Genomic DNA, 18,180 nt, shown 5'->3' with positions numbered 1-18,180 from the left:
TCTGAGCCTAGATGCCAGGAGTAACCCGAGCGATGCCGGGTGTGACCCAAAACAAAACATAAGAAGTGTTTTAAAAGCCCAGGCATATTTAAATATATTCTTTTTTTTTTTTTTTTCAATAAAAAGAAATACTTGGTAGGGAAAGGTACAGGAAGAGTAAACTGTTGGTAATGCATGTTTTCACCCACTGAGAGGTATAGTTAGGAAATCAGAAGTCATTTCCCATTATTCTTTGCCTTATTGAACCAGTATAGACTGGGAAACCAAGGGCCCTTTAGCATCTCTGAATAGTCCCCGGGGTCAGAGACAGCACAGGGGTTAAGGCACTGTCTTGTATTCCTCAGACCTGGGTTCAAGAATCCTAAGGGCCCTTTGCCAGGAGTAATCCCTGAGCACAGCCTAGAATTGGCTCCAAAACGAAAGTGCAAGTTCTTGGGTCACTTAGCTTCCTGGAACTTGATGAATATTCCTGGATCTTTTGTTGTTACAAAAAAAAAAAAAAAAAAGAAGAAGAAAGAAAAAGAATTTTTCAGGAAGTGGCACACAGGAAAAAAAGGAACCTTCAAAAAAAATTGTGAAACCCCCCCCAAACCGGGGGGTGGGGTGGGAATCACATGTTATTTGAATCATTCAATCCCAGTTGAACCGAAATAGAAGATGCTCAAGGATTAGGCTGTCTCGGATTGAGACGTGGGGCCAGATATGTTCCCTTGGATTCACAATGAACAACGGTGCAGAAACAGGACTTGCTCAAAGATCCTCTTGGCTTGGCTGTGGCTTCCCAGCGCCTACCCAAGTAATTTGTTGGGAAAATGTGATTGTTGTCTTCATCCTGGGGACAAATGCAATTAAAAAAAAAAAAAAAACACAGTCCTGAGAGTCTTGCATAAAAAAATAGACATTTCCTTTCTTGCACGCGCGTGGGGGGCTCAGCTCTCAGCCGTGCGCCGGTACTCGGCATTGCCATCCACGATGATGGCATCGAGTGCCGAGCGCTTCTTGCGGATGCTGCGGCCCGAGGAGATGAGGTCGGCATAGCCGCGCTGGTGGGAGAAGGCGTAGGCCGAGCGCCTGGAAGAGGCACCCCTGCGGAACACCGGCCGCCGCTGCTTCCACTGCTCCTCGGCTTTTAACCGCTTGCGGTGCTTCTGGATCTGCAGAGAGACAGAGAGACAGAGAATGTGTGAGAAATGGGCCTCGTACCTGAGCCCAAGCTGGAGGCTGCACATTCTGGGGATGAGTATGTAGGGATGGGGCAGAGGGATCCTGGAGGCTGGGAGGGTCCCACACTGAGCTCAGGGCAGTCTGGCTCTCTGACCATTTGCCTGGCCTGGCAATGCACACTGTACGCCTTTCCTGTATGCCTTCCACCGTGCATGCAGCTTTTTAAGAGAAAGTTCCCTGGCCCTTGTTCTGCCCGGGCCGTTCTCCCTTCTCTCTGTCATCTGGGGGACACTGAGGCTTGCCCACCCTGCTTCTGCATGGAAAGTTGATTCCGTGTATTAGTATTAGTTTTAATGCATGTATTAGTCCTTAATAGCGAAAGGAGAGGATGCCAGGCTGTGGCCTTTGTCTAGCCTTCAGTTGAAGTTAATAATGAAGGAAGCAGAGAGAGGAGGAAGAGAGAAGTCTCATGATTCCATCAACTGAGCCCTGAGTCTGCTTATCATTACGCAAGACAAAGGATTAGGTCATTTATGAACAGTTGAATCAGTTTTCTGTTTTTTGTAGCTCCAAGATCTTGCTTCCAAGGAGTGACATATTTCTTGAAATACAACAACAAACCCAACTGACTTGCATGGCCAGATGCTGGAACTTATCCTGCAGGATAAAGTTCAAGAGAAGTGGCCAGGCGAATGGTTCCCATCAGACTCCCCCTCAAGCTTCGAATTCTGCAGGGAAGTGGCACCCTGGGAATGCTTTGATTTCTGTCAGGGAGACACCAGTGGTGAGAGGACTGTCTTTCTTGTACCTTATCACTTTCTGATGGCCAGATGGTCATGGACAAGAAGCGGATGGCAATGACTGGCAGCAGGCACACTGCGACTGTCAGGATGATGGTCAGCCAAATGTAGGGCTGTCGAAGAGCGTTTGAGGCGGTGCCTGCAGAGACAGAGAGAGTGAATCACCCACACCTTCCATCCAGGTGGAGCAAAGATTCCAGAGGGAAGCCAGACCTGCCATCCCCAGACAACCCACAAGACAACACTGCTCAGGAAGAAGTGTTAGATAAGTTACAGGAGAAAGCACATTGTTTGGAATTAGGCAAATGCACTGCAGTAAATAAAGGACAGAAAGTGTCTGTTCAGGCTCCAGAGTGATAGCACAGTGGGGAGGGCATTTGTCTTGAACATGGCTGACCTGGGTTCAATCTCTGGAATTCCATGTAGTCACCCAAACACTGCCAGGAATGACTCCCAAGTGCAGAGCCATGAGTAACCTCTGAGCACCACCAGGTATGTCCCCAAAACAAGTAAGAGTGTCTGTTCACATCTTGTGATTTATACTTTTTTTTTTTGTTTTTGTTTTTTTTGGGGGGGTCACACACGGCAGCGCTCAGGGTCACTCCTGGCTCTACTCTCAGAAATCGCTCCTGGCAGGCTAGGGGGACCATATGGGATGCTGGGATTCGAACCACCAATCTTCTGCATGCAAGGCAAACACCTTACCTCCATGCTATCTCTCTGGCCCCTATACTTTTTTTTTTAATAATATCTTTAAGTACTATGATTCTAAACATGTTTGTAGTTGGGTTTTAGTCATAACAAGAACACCCCCCTTCACCAGTGTAACATTCCCACCATCAAAGTCATGTCCCATCCCGTGTCCGGGCCCCCCCCCCCCACCCCCCGTCTCCCTCCTCTACCACCCTCTGCCTGTATTAGAGACAGGCATTCATTCTACTTCTCTCACTTTTTTTTTTTTTTTAGGCTTGCAAATATCTTGCCTTTTTTGGGGGTGGGGGGCATACCTGGTGCTCAGAAGTCGCTCCTGGCTTGGGGGACCAAATGGGACACCAGGGGATCAAACCACGGTCCGTCCTAGGCTAGCGCTGGCAAGGCAGACACCTTACCTCTAGTGCCATTGCGCCAATATCTAGCTTTTTTATCTTTATTTAAGCACCATGATTACAAGCATGTTTGTAGTTGGATTTCAGTAATAAACAGAACACCCCCCCTTCACCAGTGCAACATTCCCATCATCAATGCTCCCCCTCTTTCCCAATAGGCATTCTACTTCTCTCACTCATTAAGATTATCATGATAGTTATTAGTGTAATTATGAATTTCCCCTCCAGAATTGAGGAAGGAGGATAGATAGTCCAGTGGGTAAGGCACTTGCCTTGTGTGTGGTCAACCCAGATTCAATATCTAGCATCTCATATTGTTCTTTGAGCACCACCAGGAATAATTCCTGAGTGTAGAGTCAGGAGTACCCCTGAGCATTGCTGAGTGTGCTCCCCCCAAATAAGCACTCTATGGGCCAGTGCAATAATACAGCAAGTAGGGTATTTGCTTTACATGTGGCTGACCCGAGTTTGATCCCCAGCATCATATAGAGTCACTCTAGCTTGCCAGGAGTGATTTCTGAGTGTAGAGCCAGAAGTAAACCTTGAGTGCCACCAGGTGTGGTCCAAGAACAAAAACAAAAATACGCATTAAACAGCCTGTATTATTGAAACTCAAAATACGAAGGACCATGAACACTACCATTTGTTGCTGACAGGCCTTTACACGGCTTTTACATGAAAAAAAATTGGAAGAGAAGGGAAGTCATGCGTGTGCCCAAGATGACAGAGCCTTGACAGAGCTATGGTAAGGCCTGATTAAAAACCACATCCCAGGCTGGAGAGCCAGCACAGGGTGCTTGAATTACTTGCATGTGGGCAATGACCCTGAAACAGCATATTGCCCCCCAAACACCACCTGGAGTGATCTCTGGGCATACAGCCAGGAGTAATCCCTGAGCACCACTAGCACCAACACCCCTCACTTCCTTCCCTCCATCCCTCTCTCTTGAGCAGTTCAGCTTTTAGGTGGTGAGAGAAAGTAATTCTGTATAATGGGATCAGGCATACATATGCACTGTCCTATTTGTGTAGGTTTTCAGGTTACTCCCAGCTGTGCTCAGGAGAGGGTCACTCCCTTTGATGTTCTGGGGGCTTAGCAGTGGCCAGGAATGAGCTGGGTCCGCTGTGTGCTAGGCTTGTGTTTTAACACCCATATTCTCTCCAGCCTTGTGTACTATCCAGTTTAAAACATGTCTAGAATCAAATTTATCACAGTTTATGCTGAACTCACACCATAAGTTTATAAAATTAATGGACTTTATTTTTATATTGTAACTTGTGAGTGGGTTTTAAAAACACACTACGGGAAATATTCTAAGTAACTAGGCATTAACATTTTAAGACAATAAACACACACTCATTACAAAATCAGGCTGGAATCCCATGAAGAAAAGAGTTACCACAGTAACTGTCTTTTATAGCCCCAAAAACCACATTAAAAAATCAACAAATCTTTTCCAGAAAAACTAGTCTGCAGGGATTTATTTTCCATTGTGAATTCAAGCCATAAAATACAGTTTAGAAATTTTAGTTCATGACTTGTCAATATGACCTCTAGAGATATGAACTGTTTTTGACTTCTAGAAGTTTCCATTTGTTCTGTGCACTTATTTATAATGATATAGTCCACTGAGTTTCAGAATCCCTTCATTTGGATATTTAGAGTTGATTAGCTAATTTAATATTAAGCCTTTAGTTTCTTTCCATTTTTGATTAAAAAAATGTTATGTCTCTGTGATACTATTTTTGTTGTGTTTTAATTTAAGGATTTTTTTTTTTTTTTGGAAGATGGGCACATCTGGTGAGGGTCAGGGGTTACTTTTGGCTCTGTGCTCAGAAATCACTCCTGGTGGGCTCTGGGAACTATATGGGATGCTGAGGACTGAACCTGAGTGGGTTGCTTGCAAGGCAAACACCCTACGTGCTGTGCTATCAGTCCAGCCCATATCTTAAGGTTTTTTGCCCCAACTAGATATACAGAGTCAAAATGGACTAAAAGCTTTATAGTTTATTATGCTCTGAATACTAAGCTCTTACAGTGCTAATAGCAATACACATGTATTTCGTTTTCTAGAAAGCTTTTCTTCAATTTAAGAAACATACTTTTACTGTAAGATTATTTTATTTTATTTGCATTGGGGCCCACAGCCAGTGGTGATTGGAGGCTACTCTGTTTGTTTGTTTGTTTGTTTGTTTTTGGTTTTTGGGCAACACCTGGTGATGTTCGGGGGTTACTTCTAGCTATGCACTCAGAAACCGCTCCTGGCTCAGGGGACCATATGAGATGCCAGGGATCAAACCCAGGTTCATCTGGGTCAGCCACGTGCAAGGCAAACACCCTACCGCTGTGCTATTGCTCAGTCCCTGGAGGCTACTCTTTTTGTTTATTTTGTTTTGGAGTCCCACTCTGCGGCACTCAGGGGTTACTCCTGGCTCTGTGCTCAGAAATTGCTCCTGGCAGGCATGGGGTGCCAGGATTTGCACCATCATCCATTCTTGGTTGGCTGCATGCAAGGCAAATGCCCTACAGATGTGCTATCTCTCCAGCTCCTCTGGAGGCTACTCTTAACTCTGTGTTCAGGTGTAGCTCCCACCAGTACTCAGGGACTGTGAAATATGAGCTGCTGAACTGAGGCCTCCCACATGAAAAACCTACACACAGCCCCTGGAGCTATCTCTTCAGCCCTCTTGGAAATTCGCTTTCTTCCCATCATATCACCCTTCCAGCCCAACTACCATTCCATTAATTTTCTCATAGGCAATAATTTACACCCTGAGTTTTTACTAACCCAGAAGTCATTTCCTAATCCAAACTAATAGTTGTCTGTACAGTTTTAAAACTTAGAAAATACCAACCTGTAAATTGAAATGCAGATGGAAAGAGAACATGTATTCCAGCACTATGAAAATCAAACATGATGCCAAAATAAAGAGCGATGCTTCCAAAAATGGAAAAAGCATTCACAAAAGTCCAATAGGATGTATCCAAGCCAATCTGTTGAGAAACAAGAAAGAAAAACAAAAAACAGAGCATTTATTTCGGAGTATGAGCAAGAGGCAAAGGTTGTATGGACTCAGAAAACTTGGGGCTAGAGTGATAGCATGGCGGGTAGAGGTTTGCCTTGCTCATGGTTGACCTGGGTTCAATCCCCAGCATCCCATATGATCCTGGAGCCTGCCAGGTGTAACCTGAGCGCTGCTGGGTGTGGTCCAAAAAACAAACATGCAAACAAAAAAAGGATTCAGGAACAAACTTCTAACATTTTGATATGATTAGCTTCCAATACAAAACAATGAGAAACAATCTGCCTTGGGCAAGAAACAGGACTATGCTTGGGTTTTGGGGAACAATAGTATTCATGGATAAGCAGGTAGAAGCAGGAATGGAGTGAGAGCAAGGCCCAAGCAAGCATGTAGTCTTCATACAGGGATCCAGATACCCACCCACACACCGCAAATAGCTCCCGAAATGCACATACCTGGAAATTGACTGTTATGATGAGAGCAGAAGCGATGGTGACCGCAAAGGACTGATAGTCTGAGGGCGCCTCTCCATCCTGCCCCACCGTTTGCAGATAAGCTCCGAGGGGGATGAAGAAGAGGACCATGGACGTTAAAACCCCGTGCAACAAGCTCACGAAGAATCTCCGGTAATTGAAGAGTAAGTCTTTCTGGCCCACCACATACAGCCCCGGGAAGCGTAGGCTCAGTTTGTCACTCACGTCCTTGAATGAAAACACAAAGATTGTGTCCATCAGCCTCAAAGAATTCTGAGCTGCGGCGCAATGTCTCCCCCCCACCCCCACTTCCCACTTAAATATCAGGAAGGCAAAGACTAAACAAGTTGATAAATCCTAGAGAAGTGGAGTTACCAGTTATGACACCCCCCGTCCATTTTATTTCACTCAGAGGGTGAGATATTAATGTATTAATTTGCCTTCTCTCCTAAAGCAAGACTATAATAATGTCAAATAAATACTTAGGAGGGAACACACAGTGGTGATATGGTTTTTGGGTCACTCTTGGTTCTACTCAGGACTTAGTCCTGGCTCTGCTCAGGAATCACTCTTGGCAGGGCTGAGGGAGTCAAATTTATTACTGTGGACAGATCTGCATTCAAGGTAAGCGCTTCGGTCTTTCTGGAAGAATATATTCTTTTTCTTGTTTTGGCTGAAGGGGTACATTTGGCTGTGTATAGGGGTAACTCCTGGTTCTGTACTCAGGAATCACTCCTGACGGGCTTGGGATGCTGGGGATAGAACTTGAATCAGCCATGTATGAAGCAAATGTTGTGCTACTGCTCTGGCCCAGAATATATTATTTCATCTTTTTATTTTTTGTATTTTTTTGTTTTTTGGGCCACACCTGGTTACTCTTGGCTATGCGTTCAGAAATTGCTCCTGGCTTGGGGGACCATATGGGATGCTGAGGGATTGAACCACGGTCTGTCCTAGGCTAGCATGGGCAAGGCAGATGCCTTACTGATTGCATCACCACTCCGGTCCCAGAATATATTATTTTTTTAATCTTTGGAAAATATTCTGAGAAACAAGCAAATGAGTGAATTTCAACTTAAAAAAATTCACTCAGGCACTTTCTCCAACAATTGCTATTAAAAAGAATGTGGACTAACTGGGGAACAAGACATATGAAGTTGCAGAAAGTGTGAAAAGAACTGACTTCTAAAATGAGGAAAGTTACTATTGGCATTACTACATTGTCAGAAATCTTTCCTTGTCTTGCAATGTCTGGAAATAGATTCAGGGTCTCACATATGCAAGACAAGGTAAGGTAATGCTCTATCACTGCGACACATGGCCAGTCCTTATTTTGGGGGAGTGGTGGGGGTTACACCTGGCAGTTCTCAAATGCTACATCTGACATAGTGCTTGGGGGCTACTTCCAGAACTGTCTGGGGATTGATGCCTTGCTGAGCATGGTGAAATAAAAAAGCATGTAAACTAGCCCTCTGAGACATTCCTGAGCTGCATGTCAGTCTTCATGAGCAAATGTGCATAGGGAGAATCTAAACCCTTTAGTCAATAAATTCAAATCAGCTTCAGAGGCCATCCCCTTTCATTTTCGGACTTTTCTATTATAGAGAAAGTAACAGATTTGCAGTTCCCCAACAAAACTGGAGAGGAGTTGACTCAGAAGGAGGTGAAAGTGCACCCTGAAATTTGCTCAGCTCTTCCCTATGGCAGTCAGTGGGTACAGGTCCCACAACCTACCTGGTCGAGCAGCCCCATAAGGAGCACAGGCAGGCTGGAGTAGAGCACGTTGTACAGGGTGATGAACCAGTCTTCATACGCTGTCTGTGAGAGAAACATGGTCAGTGTTGCCACCCTCCACACTCCCACCCAGGTCAGCCAAAGTTTCAGCAGTGTTCCTCCTTTAGTTGGCCCTAATTTTGTGAATCTGATCACAAAACACTGGTTGAAAAGACCTCACAAATTTTATGTGAATCTTGCAGGGGAGCCTTTTCCATTCCAACATGTTGTGAACCTGTGACTGGTTATGAGTGAGAAAGAAGCTTTATTTGTGGGTGTATGGGGAGTCACAACCAGCTGTCCTCAGGGTTTAATCTTGGCTCTATGCTCAAGAATCACTCCTGGTGGAGCTCAGAGGATAACAGGGGATGCCAGGATCAAACCTGGGTCATCTGTGTACAAGGCAAATGCCCTACCCATTGTGCTATTGCTCTGGCTCCTCTGTGAATGGAATTTTTGAAAGGAATAGGCAGGGCAATGCACACACAGATCCTGGAATGGGGGAGATCTAGAGGAAAGGGCACACCCAGTCTTGACTCTGCATTTGTCCTACAGACAGGAAGCAAGTCTTGCCCCACTCCTGCTCACTGAGCATCAACTGGGGCTTCTTGCTGCCACTCATCTAGAGCTGAGTACTAGGAGCTTCGGCCCAAGCCCAGGCATTGACTCTGGGTAATGTTTTACTAATGATGGATTTTATCCTCTCAAGCCTTTAACAGGCATGGCCCCACTCCCATATCAATAGCAAACAGCCCTCAGTAAATAGAAAAAAGAATAATGTAGCTGTGAGCATCAAAAATGTATATAATCCATTTAACTCTTGGCCACTAAACAACTTTATACTTTCCAAGTGGAACAATCTGTTATTAGTATTCTGACCTAAGGTGAAAACAAAGGCACAGCAACAAAAACCAACGGACCAGGAACAAATTCCACCTTTGTTTTTGATAAGAGTCACCCCAGGGAAACTCAGGGTACTCAAGGTCACTCGGCAATACTGGGCCTGAAGTGTGGTCCTGTTGGGTCAGGGCTCAGAGGGGCTTTCACTACTGGTAGTGGGTGGCACTGTGGCTGCAGGGTTGAACTCTGGGCCCCATGCATTCTAGGCATGTGCTCTACTACTTAAACACAGAAGCCCCATGTTTCATTTTCTCTATTTGGCTTTTGGGACCATACGAGGTGGTGCTCAGGAATGAACCCTGGTGATACTGATTGAACCAGGGCATAGCAGCAATGTACAAAGCAAGTACCCCACCTCTCATTATTTCTCAAACTCTCAAAGTCTACCTTGACCAAGGCAAAAAAATTTTTTTTGGTGGGTAGGGCCAGAGAGATAGTAGAGCAGGTGGGGCGCTTGCCTTGCACATGGCCAAGCTGGGTTCGATCTCCAGCATCCCTTGAGCACTGTCAGGAGTAACTCTTGAGTGCAAAGCAAGGAGTAACCCCTGAGAATTGCTGGGTGTGACCCCAAAAGCCAAATAAACCAAAAAAGAGCAAAAAGTGGATAGGAATGCCAGGGATCAAACTTGAGGAGGGCGTCATACTTGGGAGACATGCATTCTACAACTGTGCTATATCCTGGAAACCCTCAAATATTTTAGTCTTTCTTTTGGGGTCATACAATGGCTTGGTACTTAGGCATCATTTCTGATGAAAATGATTAGGAAGCATGTGGCAGCAGGGTTTAAACTTGGGCCTCCACATGCCAGGCCTATCATTGAGCTATCTCCTCACTTCACTTCTAGCATAAATATTTGATATTTGGTTTAAGGCCACACCAGGTGGTGCTCAGGGACTACTACTGTCTCTGTGTTCAGAGGTGGTTCCTGGTGGCAATTGGGGGGCTAGGCGGTGCTGAGGGTAGAATCTGAGCTTCCTGTATACAAAGCATGAACTCAACCCATTGGGGGGAGGGTCACACCTGGCAGTACTCAGAATTCATTTCTGGCTCTGAACTCAGGAATCACTCCTAGTGATGCTCAGGTGACCATATGGAATGCTGGGGATCGAACCTGGGTCTTCTGGATCAAACTTCGTGTGCATGGCAAGTACTTTACCTACTGTACTATTGCTCTGCCACCCCCCTAACTTTTTTTGTTTTGGGGCAATGCTCAGGGGTTACTCTTGGCTCTATGCTCAGGAATCACTCCTGGTGGGCTCAGGGGACCATATGTGATGCTGGGGATCGAACCTGGCTCAGCTGCGTGCAAGGTGCTGTGCTATTGCTCTGGCCACTACTAAATATTTTTAAAGTATCAGAAAACATTTTAGAAAAGGAACCTTTTTTCTGTGCTTTAGCTATTGAGACAGCACCCTGACTATAAATAGGAAGGGAGGCATGTTTCTTCCCAGCCCCTAAAGTTGAGTTTGATTCGTGTCCTAGAGGAGAGCTTCTCATCCAAGGAGAAAGGGCCCAGTGAGCATGCTGCCTTACCTGCGCCGAGTAGCCATTGAAGAAGGAGTACCAGAAGTGCACCAGGGTGAAGGCGAAGTTCTTATAGAAGAAGTAGCGGAGGAACTTGCACATCCGGATGTAGGACCAGCGCCCATGTACCAGCAACAGTCTCTGCAGGTATCGGAACTGCGCGAACGAGTAGTCGCTCGACATGACGGCCTGCATGCCCTCCTGTCCACTGATTCCGACCCCAATGTGGGCAGCTGTGAGTGAACAAAGGGCCAAGACACTGAATCTTCAACCTCTCTTAAGGCAAACAGTAAGATGAGGAACATGTTTCTCCCAACAAACCAAACCCAAACGGACAAAGAAACACTCATAGAACATTCCAGATGTGAAATCTTGACACCATCTCCTACCTTCAGTGTCTAAACACCCAGTCAAAGGGGCTAGTTGTTAAACAGCACACGTTGGGCCTCCATAAATATTTATGAATATTTATGAAAGCTTTCGGGTGGGTGGTGAATTCCATTTGGGTGATATGTCAGCTCCTGCCTCTGCCTTCCACTCACAGGGTGAGCCCTGGGCACCCATGTGTATTGTGTGTGTCCTGGGTGCCTGGCCACAGCTGAGTCAACCAGAGGCTGATCTGTGATGTGGGTCATAGTCCCAAGTGGCTCTTTGCCCCTTCTAGTCCTGTTCTAACCAGGCAAGAGGAAAGGCGTCCATGCTTCCATGTAGAAGGCTTTGGGAGTCAGAGCCCAGTTCCCCCTGCCTTTGGCATTGCTATTCAGGAACTCCCAGACTTTCTCTAGGCGTAGGATGCTGACAAACCACTGCAAAGGCTTCTTGGATGGAAAGTTCTAAAGACCCTCAAAGGCAGAAGCTCCTCTGGCTTCTGGGGTGTTAGCGACTCAGTTGAGAATCTGATCCTTCAGTTCCTCCTGAGCACCTCTGAGCACCAGTCCCTGGATAAGTGATGCTTCTTAAAGCCCTAAGGGGCTGCTTCCTGTGCTACAGCCCAATGCAGAGATGACCCTAGTGACCCAGTCATGCTCCTGGTGTTTGGAATTAGGCTCTGGCTGTGTTTGTATATAGAATTTCCCCCCCTGTATTGCATACATTTAATGGAATGTTATAATGGGTATGTATCACATTAATAATTTCATTAATGAATGAAAAAATTACTCAAAAGTTAACTAAAATACATTATTAATACCAATGACATGAAGTTAATGTTATTCAGAGGATATAAAATTATTAAGCACCAGAGTCTGATCTTAATTCTATTCTGTTTACAATACACCAATGTTTTACAACTTGGAGGAAGATGTCTTAGGGATACCTCCAAGATGTTTGTGTATAGAATTTTTTTTAAAAAACCATATTTATTTTTGGGTTTTTTGGGAGGTTGTCATACCCGGCAGTGCTCAGGGTTACCCCTGGCTCTGCGCTCAGAGGTCGCTCCTGGCAGGCTCAAGGGACCATATGGGATGCTAGGAATCGAAACTGGGTCTGTCCTGAGTTGGCTGCATGCAAGGCAAATGCCCTACCGCTGTGCTATCTCTCTGGCCCATGTGTACAGAATTTTAACATGGAAACTCTTTTATTTTTTTATTTTTATTTTTATTTTTTGCAAAAGAAAAAATTTAATTTGTGCTTCTCTCTTTTTTTTTCTTGCATATGCACAGTAAATATTGGGGGAAATTAGAAAGGGAATTCTGTGCCCTAAGAGATACAGGGTTTCTCCTCCCTTGAAGTATACTGTCATGGGAATAACTACAGGCTTCATACATGCTCTTTTACTCTCCCCTTGGTCCTTTGGTGATGTCTGGAAACTTCCCACATCATCATGGATAATAGAATACTGCCTCTGTAGCTAGAGATCTTGGTATTTGCACAGGTCCAGAGATGGAATCTTTCTTTATGGTTCTAGGAGTTCTGTGGAAACTCTTTTATTACATTTTTGGGGCTTTACCCAGCAGTGCTCTGGGTTAACAATTGGCTCTGGACCAAGGGATCACTCCATGCAGATGGGTAGCTCAAATTGAACCTGGGCTGACTGTAAACACGTTTTTTTTTTTTTTTTTTGGTTTTTGGACCACACCCGGCATTGCTCAGGGGTTACTCCTGGCTGTCTGCTCAGAAACAGCTCTTGGCAGGCACGGGGGACCATATGGGACACCGGGATTCGAACCAACCACCTTTGGTCCTGGATCGGCTGCTTGCAAGGCAAACGCCGCTGTGCTATCTCTCCGGGCCCGACTGTAAACTCTTGAAGTATGGGTGAATAGATTCTTTCTTAGAGATTTTTAGAAGCATAAAGGTCTAGAGAGGACACACATTGGATTTTGTGGAGACAGCATCCACCCTGGTCCCAGCATCTCCCCCAGGCCTGGCTTCAGGAACTGCAGAACTCATTGTAGCTTTCAAAATAAACTGATTATTTTATAAAATTTTAAGCTAGAATGAATTGTTCTCTAAAACATATAATCAATATACTTTAAACTAAGATGCTACTCAATTTTCAAAGACATTTTTGAAGGGGATGATGGGGCAGGAACTCCAGGGCCTCACCAACTAAGACAGGTACTTCCTCACTTTCTCACTAAGCTCCATCCCTGCTCCATTCAAAGATTTTTTGAGATACTGAATTGGGGGCCAGGGTGGGTAGCTCAGTGGGCTAGAGCACTTGTTTTGTATCCAGGAGGCTCAGGTTCAAATCTTGGATTCATTCCTGAGATCCTACAATGGACCCTGAGTGGTGCTGAGTGTGGCTCAAAAACTAAAGAAGACAAAGAAACTCTGTGTGTGTGTGTGTGTGTGTGTGTGTGTGTGTGTGTGTGTATGTAAGTGTGTGCATGTGTGTATGTATGAGTGCTGAGAAGGTGGGGTTCAAAACGAGCAAAAATGAGATGAGGCACAACTTTGTTGTTTCTGAGTCACTTAGTGCTCAGGGTTCACTCTAGGCCAGGCTTGGGAAACAATACAGAGATGATTGCTTTGCAAATGGCCAACTGCTAGGGCTCAGTTACTGGTACCCCATATGGTCCCTTGAGCACCAACAAAAATGACCCTTGAGCCCAGAACCAGGAGTAAACCTTGAGCATTGCTTGCTTGGGAACCCCACAAAACCAAAGGCCTAAAACAAAATAAAACAAACAAACAAACCCAAAATATCCAAACCTCGCTTCTAAGGAGACAACAGTTTTATTGACTTGGGCTTCAAATGAATGCTTCCTATTATATCCCTAAAAGTATCTGAACATAGATGAACAAAATTCTTGAAACAATTAAGGAAAAATAATTTCAATCAGGTTATCTCTGCCGACTTCTTGCAATTCTGTGCAAGAAGAATCAACTGGTGAGTCCAGAGCAAAACCCAGCTTGTAAGCCTAAGCCCTTTATGAGATGGGAATCTCAGAACCCCCTTTTCTCTCCAATATTTAGACATCCACCTCAAGACAGAATAACACTAACCTAAGCCCATGTTCTTCCTCGAAAAGTTTTGCTCACTTCTGTCTGTGTCTCTTTGCCTCCTCACTTTGTTCTCTCTCTCTCTCTCTCTCTCTCTCTCTCTCTCTCTCTCTCTCTCTCTCTCTCTCTCTCTCTCTCTCTCTCTCTTTCTCACACACACACACACACATTCCTTTCCTCCTTTCCACCCTCACATCCTTCTAAGTAAGTTTCTTTTCTTTTCTTTTTTGGTTTTTGGGTCACACCCAGCAGTGCTCAGGGGTTACTCCTGGCTCCATGCTCAGAAATCGCTTCTGGCAGGCTCTGGGGGCCATATGGGATGCCGAGATTCGAACCAATGACCTTCTGCATGAAAGGCAAATGCCTTACCTCCATGCTATCTCTCCGTCCCCTAAGTAAGTTTCATAGCTTTCCAGGGTTAGAGCAATAGTACAGCAGGTAGCTGTTTGCCTTGCACATGGCCGACCCGGGTTTGATTCTGGTATTCCATATTGTCCCTAATGCTTCCAGGGGTAATTTCTGAACACAGAGCCAGGAGTAACCTGAGTTTCACTGAGTATGGGCCCAAAACAAAAAAACAAATACAAGCAAAAATAAATTAGCTTTCGTCCTTAAAAAAAATAATAATAATAATAACCCCTTAGTACCCCTAAGCCAGGTGTGACCCAAAATGAACCCTCCACCCAGAATGACAATAATGTATATGTGGGGAGACAGATGAAAGGGCTGGACATATACTGGGTATGTTGAAGCCTGAATGTGATTCCTAGAACCACATGATTTCCCAAGCATGGCTAGGGAATGACCCCCTAAGCTTGGAGCTAGGTCACTCAGGAGCCTGGCTGGTTGTGGGCCCCAAACAACAACAACAAAAATCATGTGACTTTCCCTTGGGGCACAACTATGTTCATGGGGCACAAAGGGAAATTTACTTGAGCTGTCTATAGGGAAGAACAGCCTGCACTGAGACAAAAGCACAGAAAAGCAGTGGGAACAAACCGGCAGTGGTGATAGATGCGTGGCAGAGAAGACACAAGTCATGCAGACTCCAGTTGAAGTAGATAAAGTTGGAATATTCTTAGCAGAGATCAAGAAGGAGGAGGAGGAGAAGGAGGAGGAAGAGATTCTAAGAAAAGAAAAAGATGTACGAGTTAACAAGGGGCTGAATGAACAGCTTAGTCATACAAGATGCTGGATCCACCCAGCACCACAGACCTGTGTGGACCTGCGGAGTCAAGTAATAATTATCCATAATTATCCGAAAGCTGGTTGTAACCGCAAAGACCATTGTCACATTTTCAGGAGAAAACTGAGGCATGTGCCTAAGTTCCAGGTGACCTAATAGGTTGGCAGCAGGATGTGGACAAGGACTCAGGCGTTTTTAGCACCATCGACTTCCTGATGGGAAGTGGTAACTTGGGACACAGAGAAGGGCCAAGTTCCAGGCTTGGAGACACAGGCTTGGTTTCTCGTGTGTTAGAGCCCATGTAAGACATGGCTTACAAGGTTGCACCTCAATCCTCAGTCCCGTGTGTGGGGCCCGCATGAGGGGCCTCCAGCCAGCAATGCTTGACCGGGTGAGGAAGAGAACAAGGCTGAAGGGAAGTTCTGCTCTGACACCTGATGTTACTCTGATCTCACATATGAAAGCTTCTCCCAGTGCTCATGGCATATCAGACACTGAGGCAAGAAGCAACCCCCAGGCACAAGTGTTTAGGTAAGAGAAAAGAATATTCTCATATACTGGATCAAATCCAGTCATTTATGTTAAGCTTAGCAAAACTTTTTTCAGAGGCTGGGGAAGGTGCTTGCCTTGCACGCAACCAAACTACATTTGATCCCTGGCATTCCATAAGGTCCCTCAGCACCACCAGGAGCAATTCATTTGGGGGGGGGGGCGAGGGTCACACCCGGCAGTGCTCAGGGGTTACTCCTGGCTCCATGCTCAGAAAATCGCACCTGGCAGGCACAGGGGACCATACGGGATGCCGGGATCCGAAACATCGTCCTTCTGCATGCAAGCCAACGCCTTACCTCCATGCTATTTCTCCAGTCCTGCAGGAGTGATTCTTAACTGTGAAGCCAGGAGAAGGCCTGAGTACTGTCAGGTGTGCCCACCAAAAAGATCCCAAACAAACGACCCTCCCTTTCCAGTTCTTAAACAGTAGCAGGGAGATAGCCCAAAGGGCTGGTGATGGAGCTTTATTACAGGAACCCTGGTTCTTTTCCCAGGCACCCCAGGTCCCTGTACATTGCCACAAGTGACCCCTTAGCACTGTGCCAGGACGATCTCCCAAGTTAGCACCCTTGGGTATGCACCCCTCAAATCAAGCCAACCCTAATGTCAACACATTTATTAAATAGCAGGGCTCTGCTAAATCTGAAAGAGAAACAAGAAGAGAGAAAGAAAAGCCCTCACGTGTAAAAATATGGAGTCTACCAGGATCGATTCATGGGTCTGGAATGGGCATCCCTGGGATGCATTATGGGAAACACTTTTGGGGGGGTATCTGGGATTTGGTTCTGTTTGGGGACTCAGGTCAGGGGTTTACCCCTGGCTCTGCACTCAGGAATCTGTCCTGCTGGTACTCAGGGGACATATGGGATGCAGGGATAGAACCCTGCATCGGTGGTGATGGTGGTGGCGTGCAAGGCAGGCACCCTCCCCGATGCACTATGGCCCTGCCGTTCTGCATGGACTCACTTTTGATCATGTTGACGTCGTTGGCACCATCGCCAATGGCCAGCGTGATGGCCTTCTTGTAGCGCTTCACCAGGTCCACCACCATGGCCTTCTGCTTGGGAGTGACGCGGCAGCAGATGACGGCGCTGCACTCGCATGCCAAGTCCACGAAGTTGCGCTGCCTCTGCTCCTTCCTCAGTTCGAGTCGCCGCTTGCTCTGCGTCCGCATGCGCCGCTCCTCCTCAGTCCTGGGGAACTTCAGCTTTAGGATCTTACTTCTCTTCGTTTTCTTCTCCAGCAGAATCTCATTCTGTGCAACCCAAGACAGAAACGCTTAGCACCCAAGAGACCAGGCTGAAGACTTCACTGGGGCCCTGGCATCCTTCCCTGGGGAGAATCAGGGAGGAGAGGGTTGGGCTATGATATTACCTTGTTGATGACCAAGATTCAGACAAGTGGCCAGGACAATAATACCTGGACAACAATTCACCCCCAAAGTTCCCTCAAACCTGCCAGGAGTGATGGCTGAGCACAGAGCCAAGTAGTAAGGCCTGAGCAGCACAGGGTGTGGTCTCAAACTCCCATTCCCAAAATAAATAAAAGATTCAGATAAGATGGAAAGGAACCAGGAAGGAGACTAAAATTATTCATAGAAAAACTAGGCAGAGCCTGTGTGATCTAATTCCAGCTGGAGCTCATTTCTGAGGCATCAAACATAGCAAGCCAGCTGTTTATGGGCTAAGAGAATTTTTTTAGGGTGGCTGCAAATATGGGAGCCATCTAAATTGATTCACAATGAACTGCTTTCAGTCAGAGGTAGACATGTGACACGTACCAACCAGGAGCCTGTGATGATTAAGGCGCGGTTCCCTCCCGGTGGGAAGAAGGGTTCTTGTACTGGAGGGAGAAATTTTGCATAGACTCCACCTCGGTTCCTCTGGTTCTCCATCCTCGTGTGAATAAGGGCACTGGTGGGAGCAAATGGAAATGTTTGAAGGCTGGGCCCATAGCCAAGCCCTAACAAAACTGGGAGGTTAACTCGTTAACCTCTAATTTCTTTTGAAAATTGTAGTGAGAAACATCTAACACCCAGTTGTTCAAACCATTTCTGACAGCTTAGTGCAGCAGGAGTGATTCTATTAGCTGTGGGGCCAGACAGAGTGCTCAAGGGACGAAGGGCATTCTGAAAAGGGGGTGCTGCTTTGATCCCTGGTACATGGTTCCCCAACCACAAAACCAGGAGTCGCTCTAGAGCAGAGTCCGAAGTGCACCCACAAACGAAAAG

The 18,180-nt window shown here is 46.0% G+C and overlaps 1 protein-coding gene across 1 annotated transcript in view; it reads right to left on the bottom strand.

The window, feature by feature from the left end:
* Positions 1-585: 585 nt before the first annotated feature.
* ATP8B1 (ATPase phospholipid transporting 8B1) overlaps positions 586-18,180 on the bottom strand; it is a 119,043-nt gene continuing 101,448 nt past the window's right edge. Inside the window, exons 21-28 of the mRNA XM_049782045.1 lie at positions 17,731-17,863; positions 16,917-17,205; positions 10,775-10,998; positions 8,302-8,385; positions 6,550-6,795; positions 5,927-6,065; positions 1,973-2,103; positions 586-1,154 (exon numbers count right to left, since the gene is read on the bottom strand). Of these exons, the coding sequence (XP_049638002.1) occupies positions 930-1,154; positions 1,973-2,103; positions 5,927-6,065; positions 6,550-6,795; positions 8,302-8,385; positions 10,775-10,998; positions 16,917-17,205; positions 17,731-17,863 (1,471 nt within the window). The 3' untranslated portion in view covers positions 586-929. The remainder of the gene's footprint in view (positions 1,155-1,972; positions 2,104-5,926; positions 6,066-6,549; positions 6,796-8,301; positions 8,386-10,774; positions 10,999-16,916; positions 17,206-17,730; positions 17,864-18,180) is intronic.

This window comes from Suncus etruscus, chromosome 10, assembly GCF_024139225.1.
Source record: "Suncus etruscus isolate mSunEtr1 chromosome 10, mSunEtr1.pri.cur, whole genome shotgun sequence".
NCBI lineage: Eukaryota > Metazoa > Chordata > Mammalia > Eulipotyphla > Soricidae > Suncus > Suncus etruscus.
Note: the sequence above shows the minus strand (reverse complement) of the source record. Positions and strands in the feature narration are given on the sequence as shown.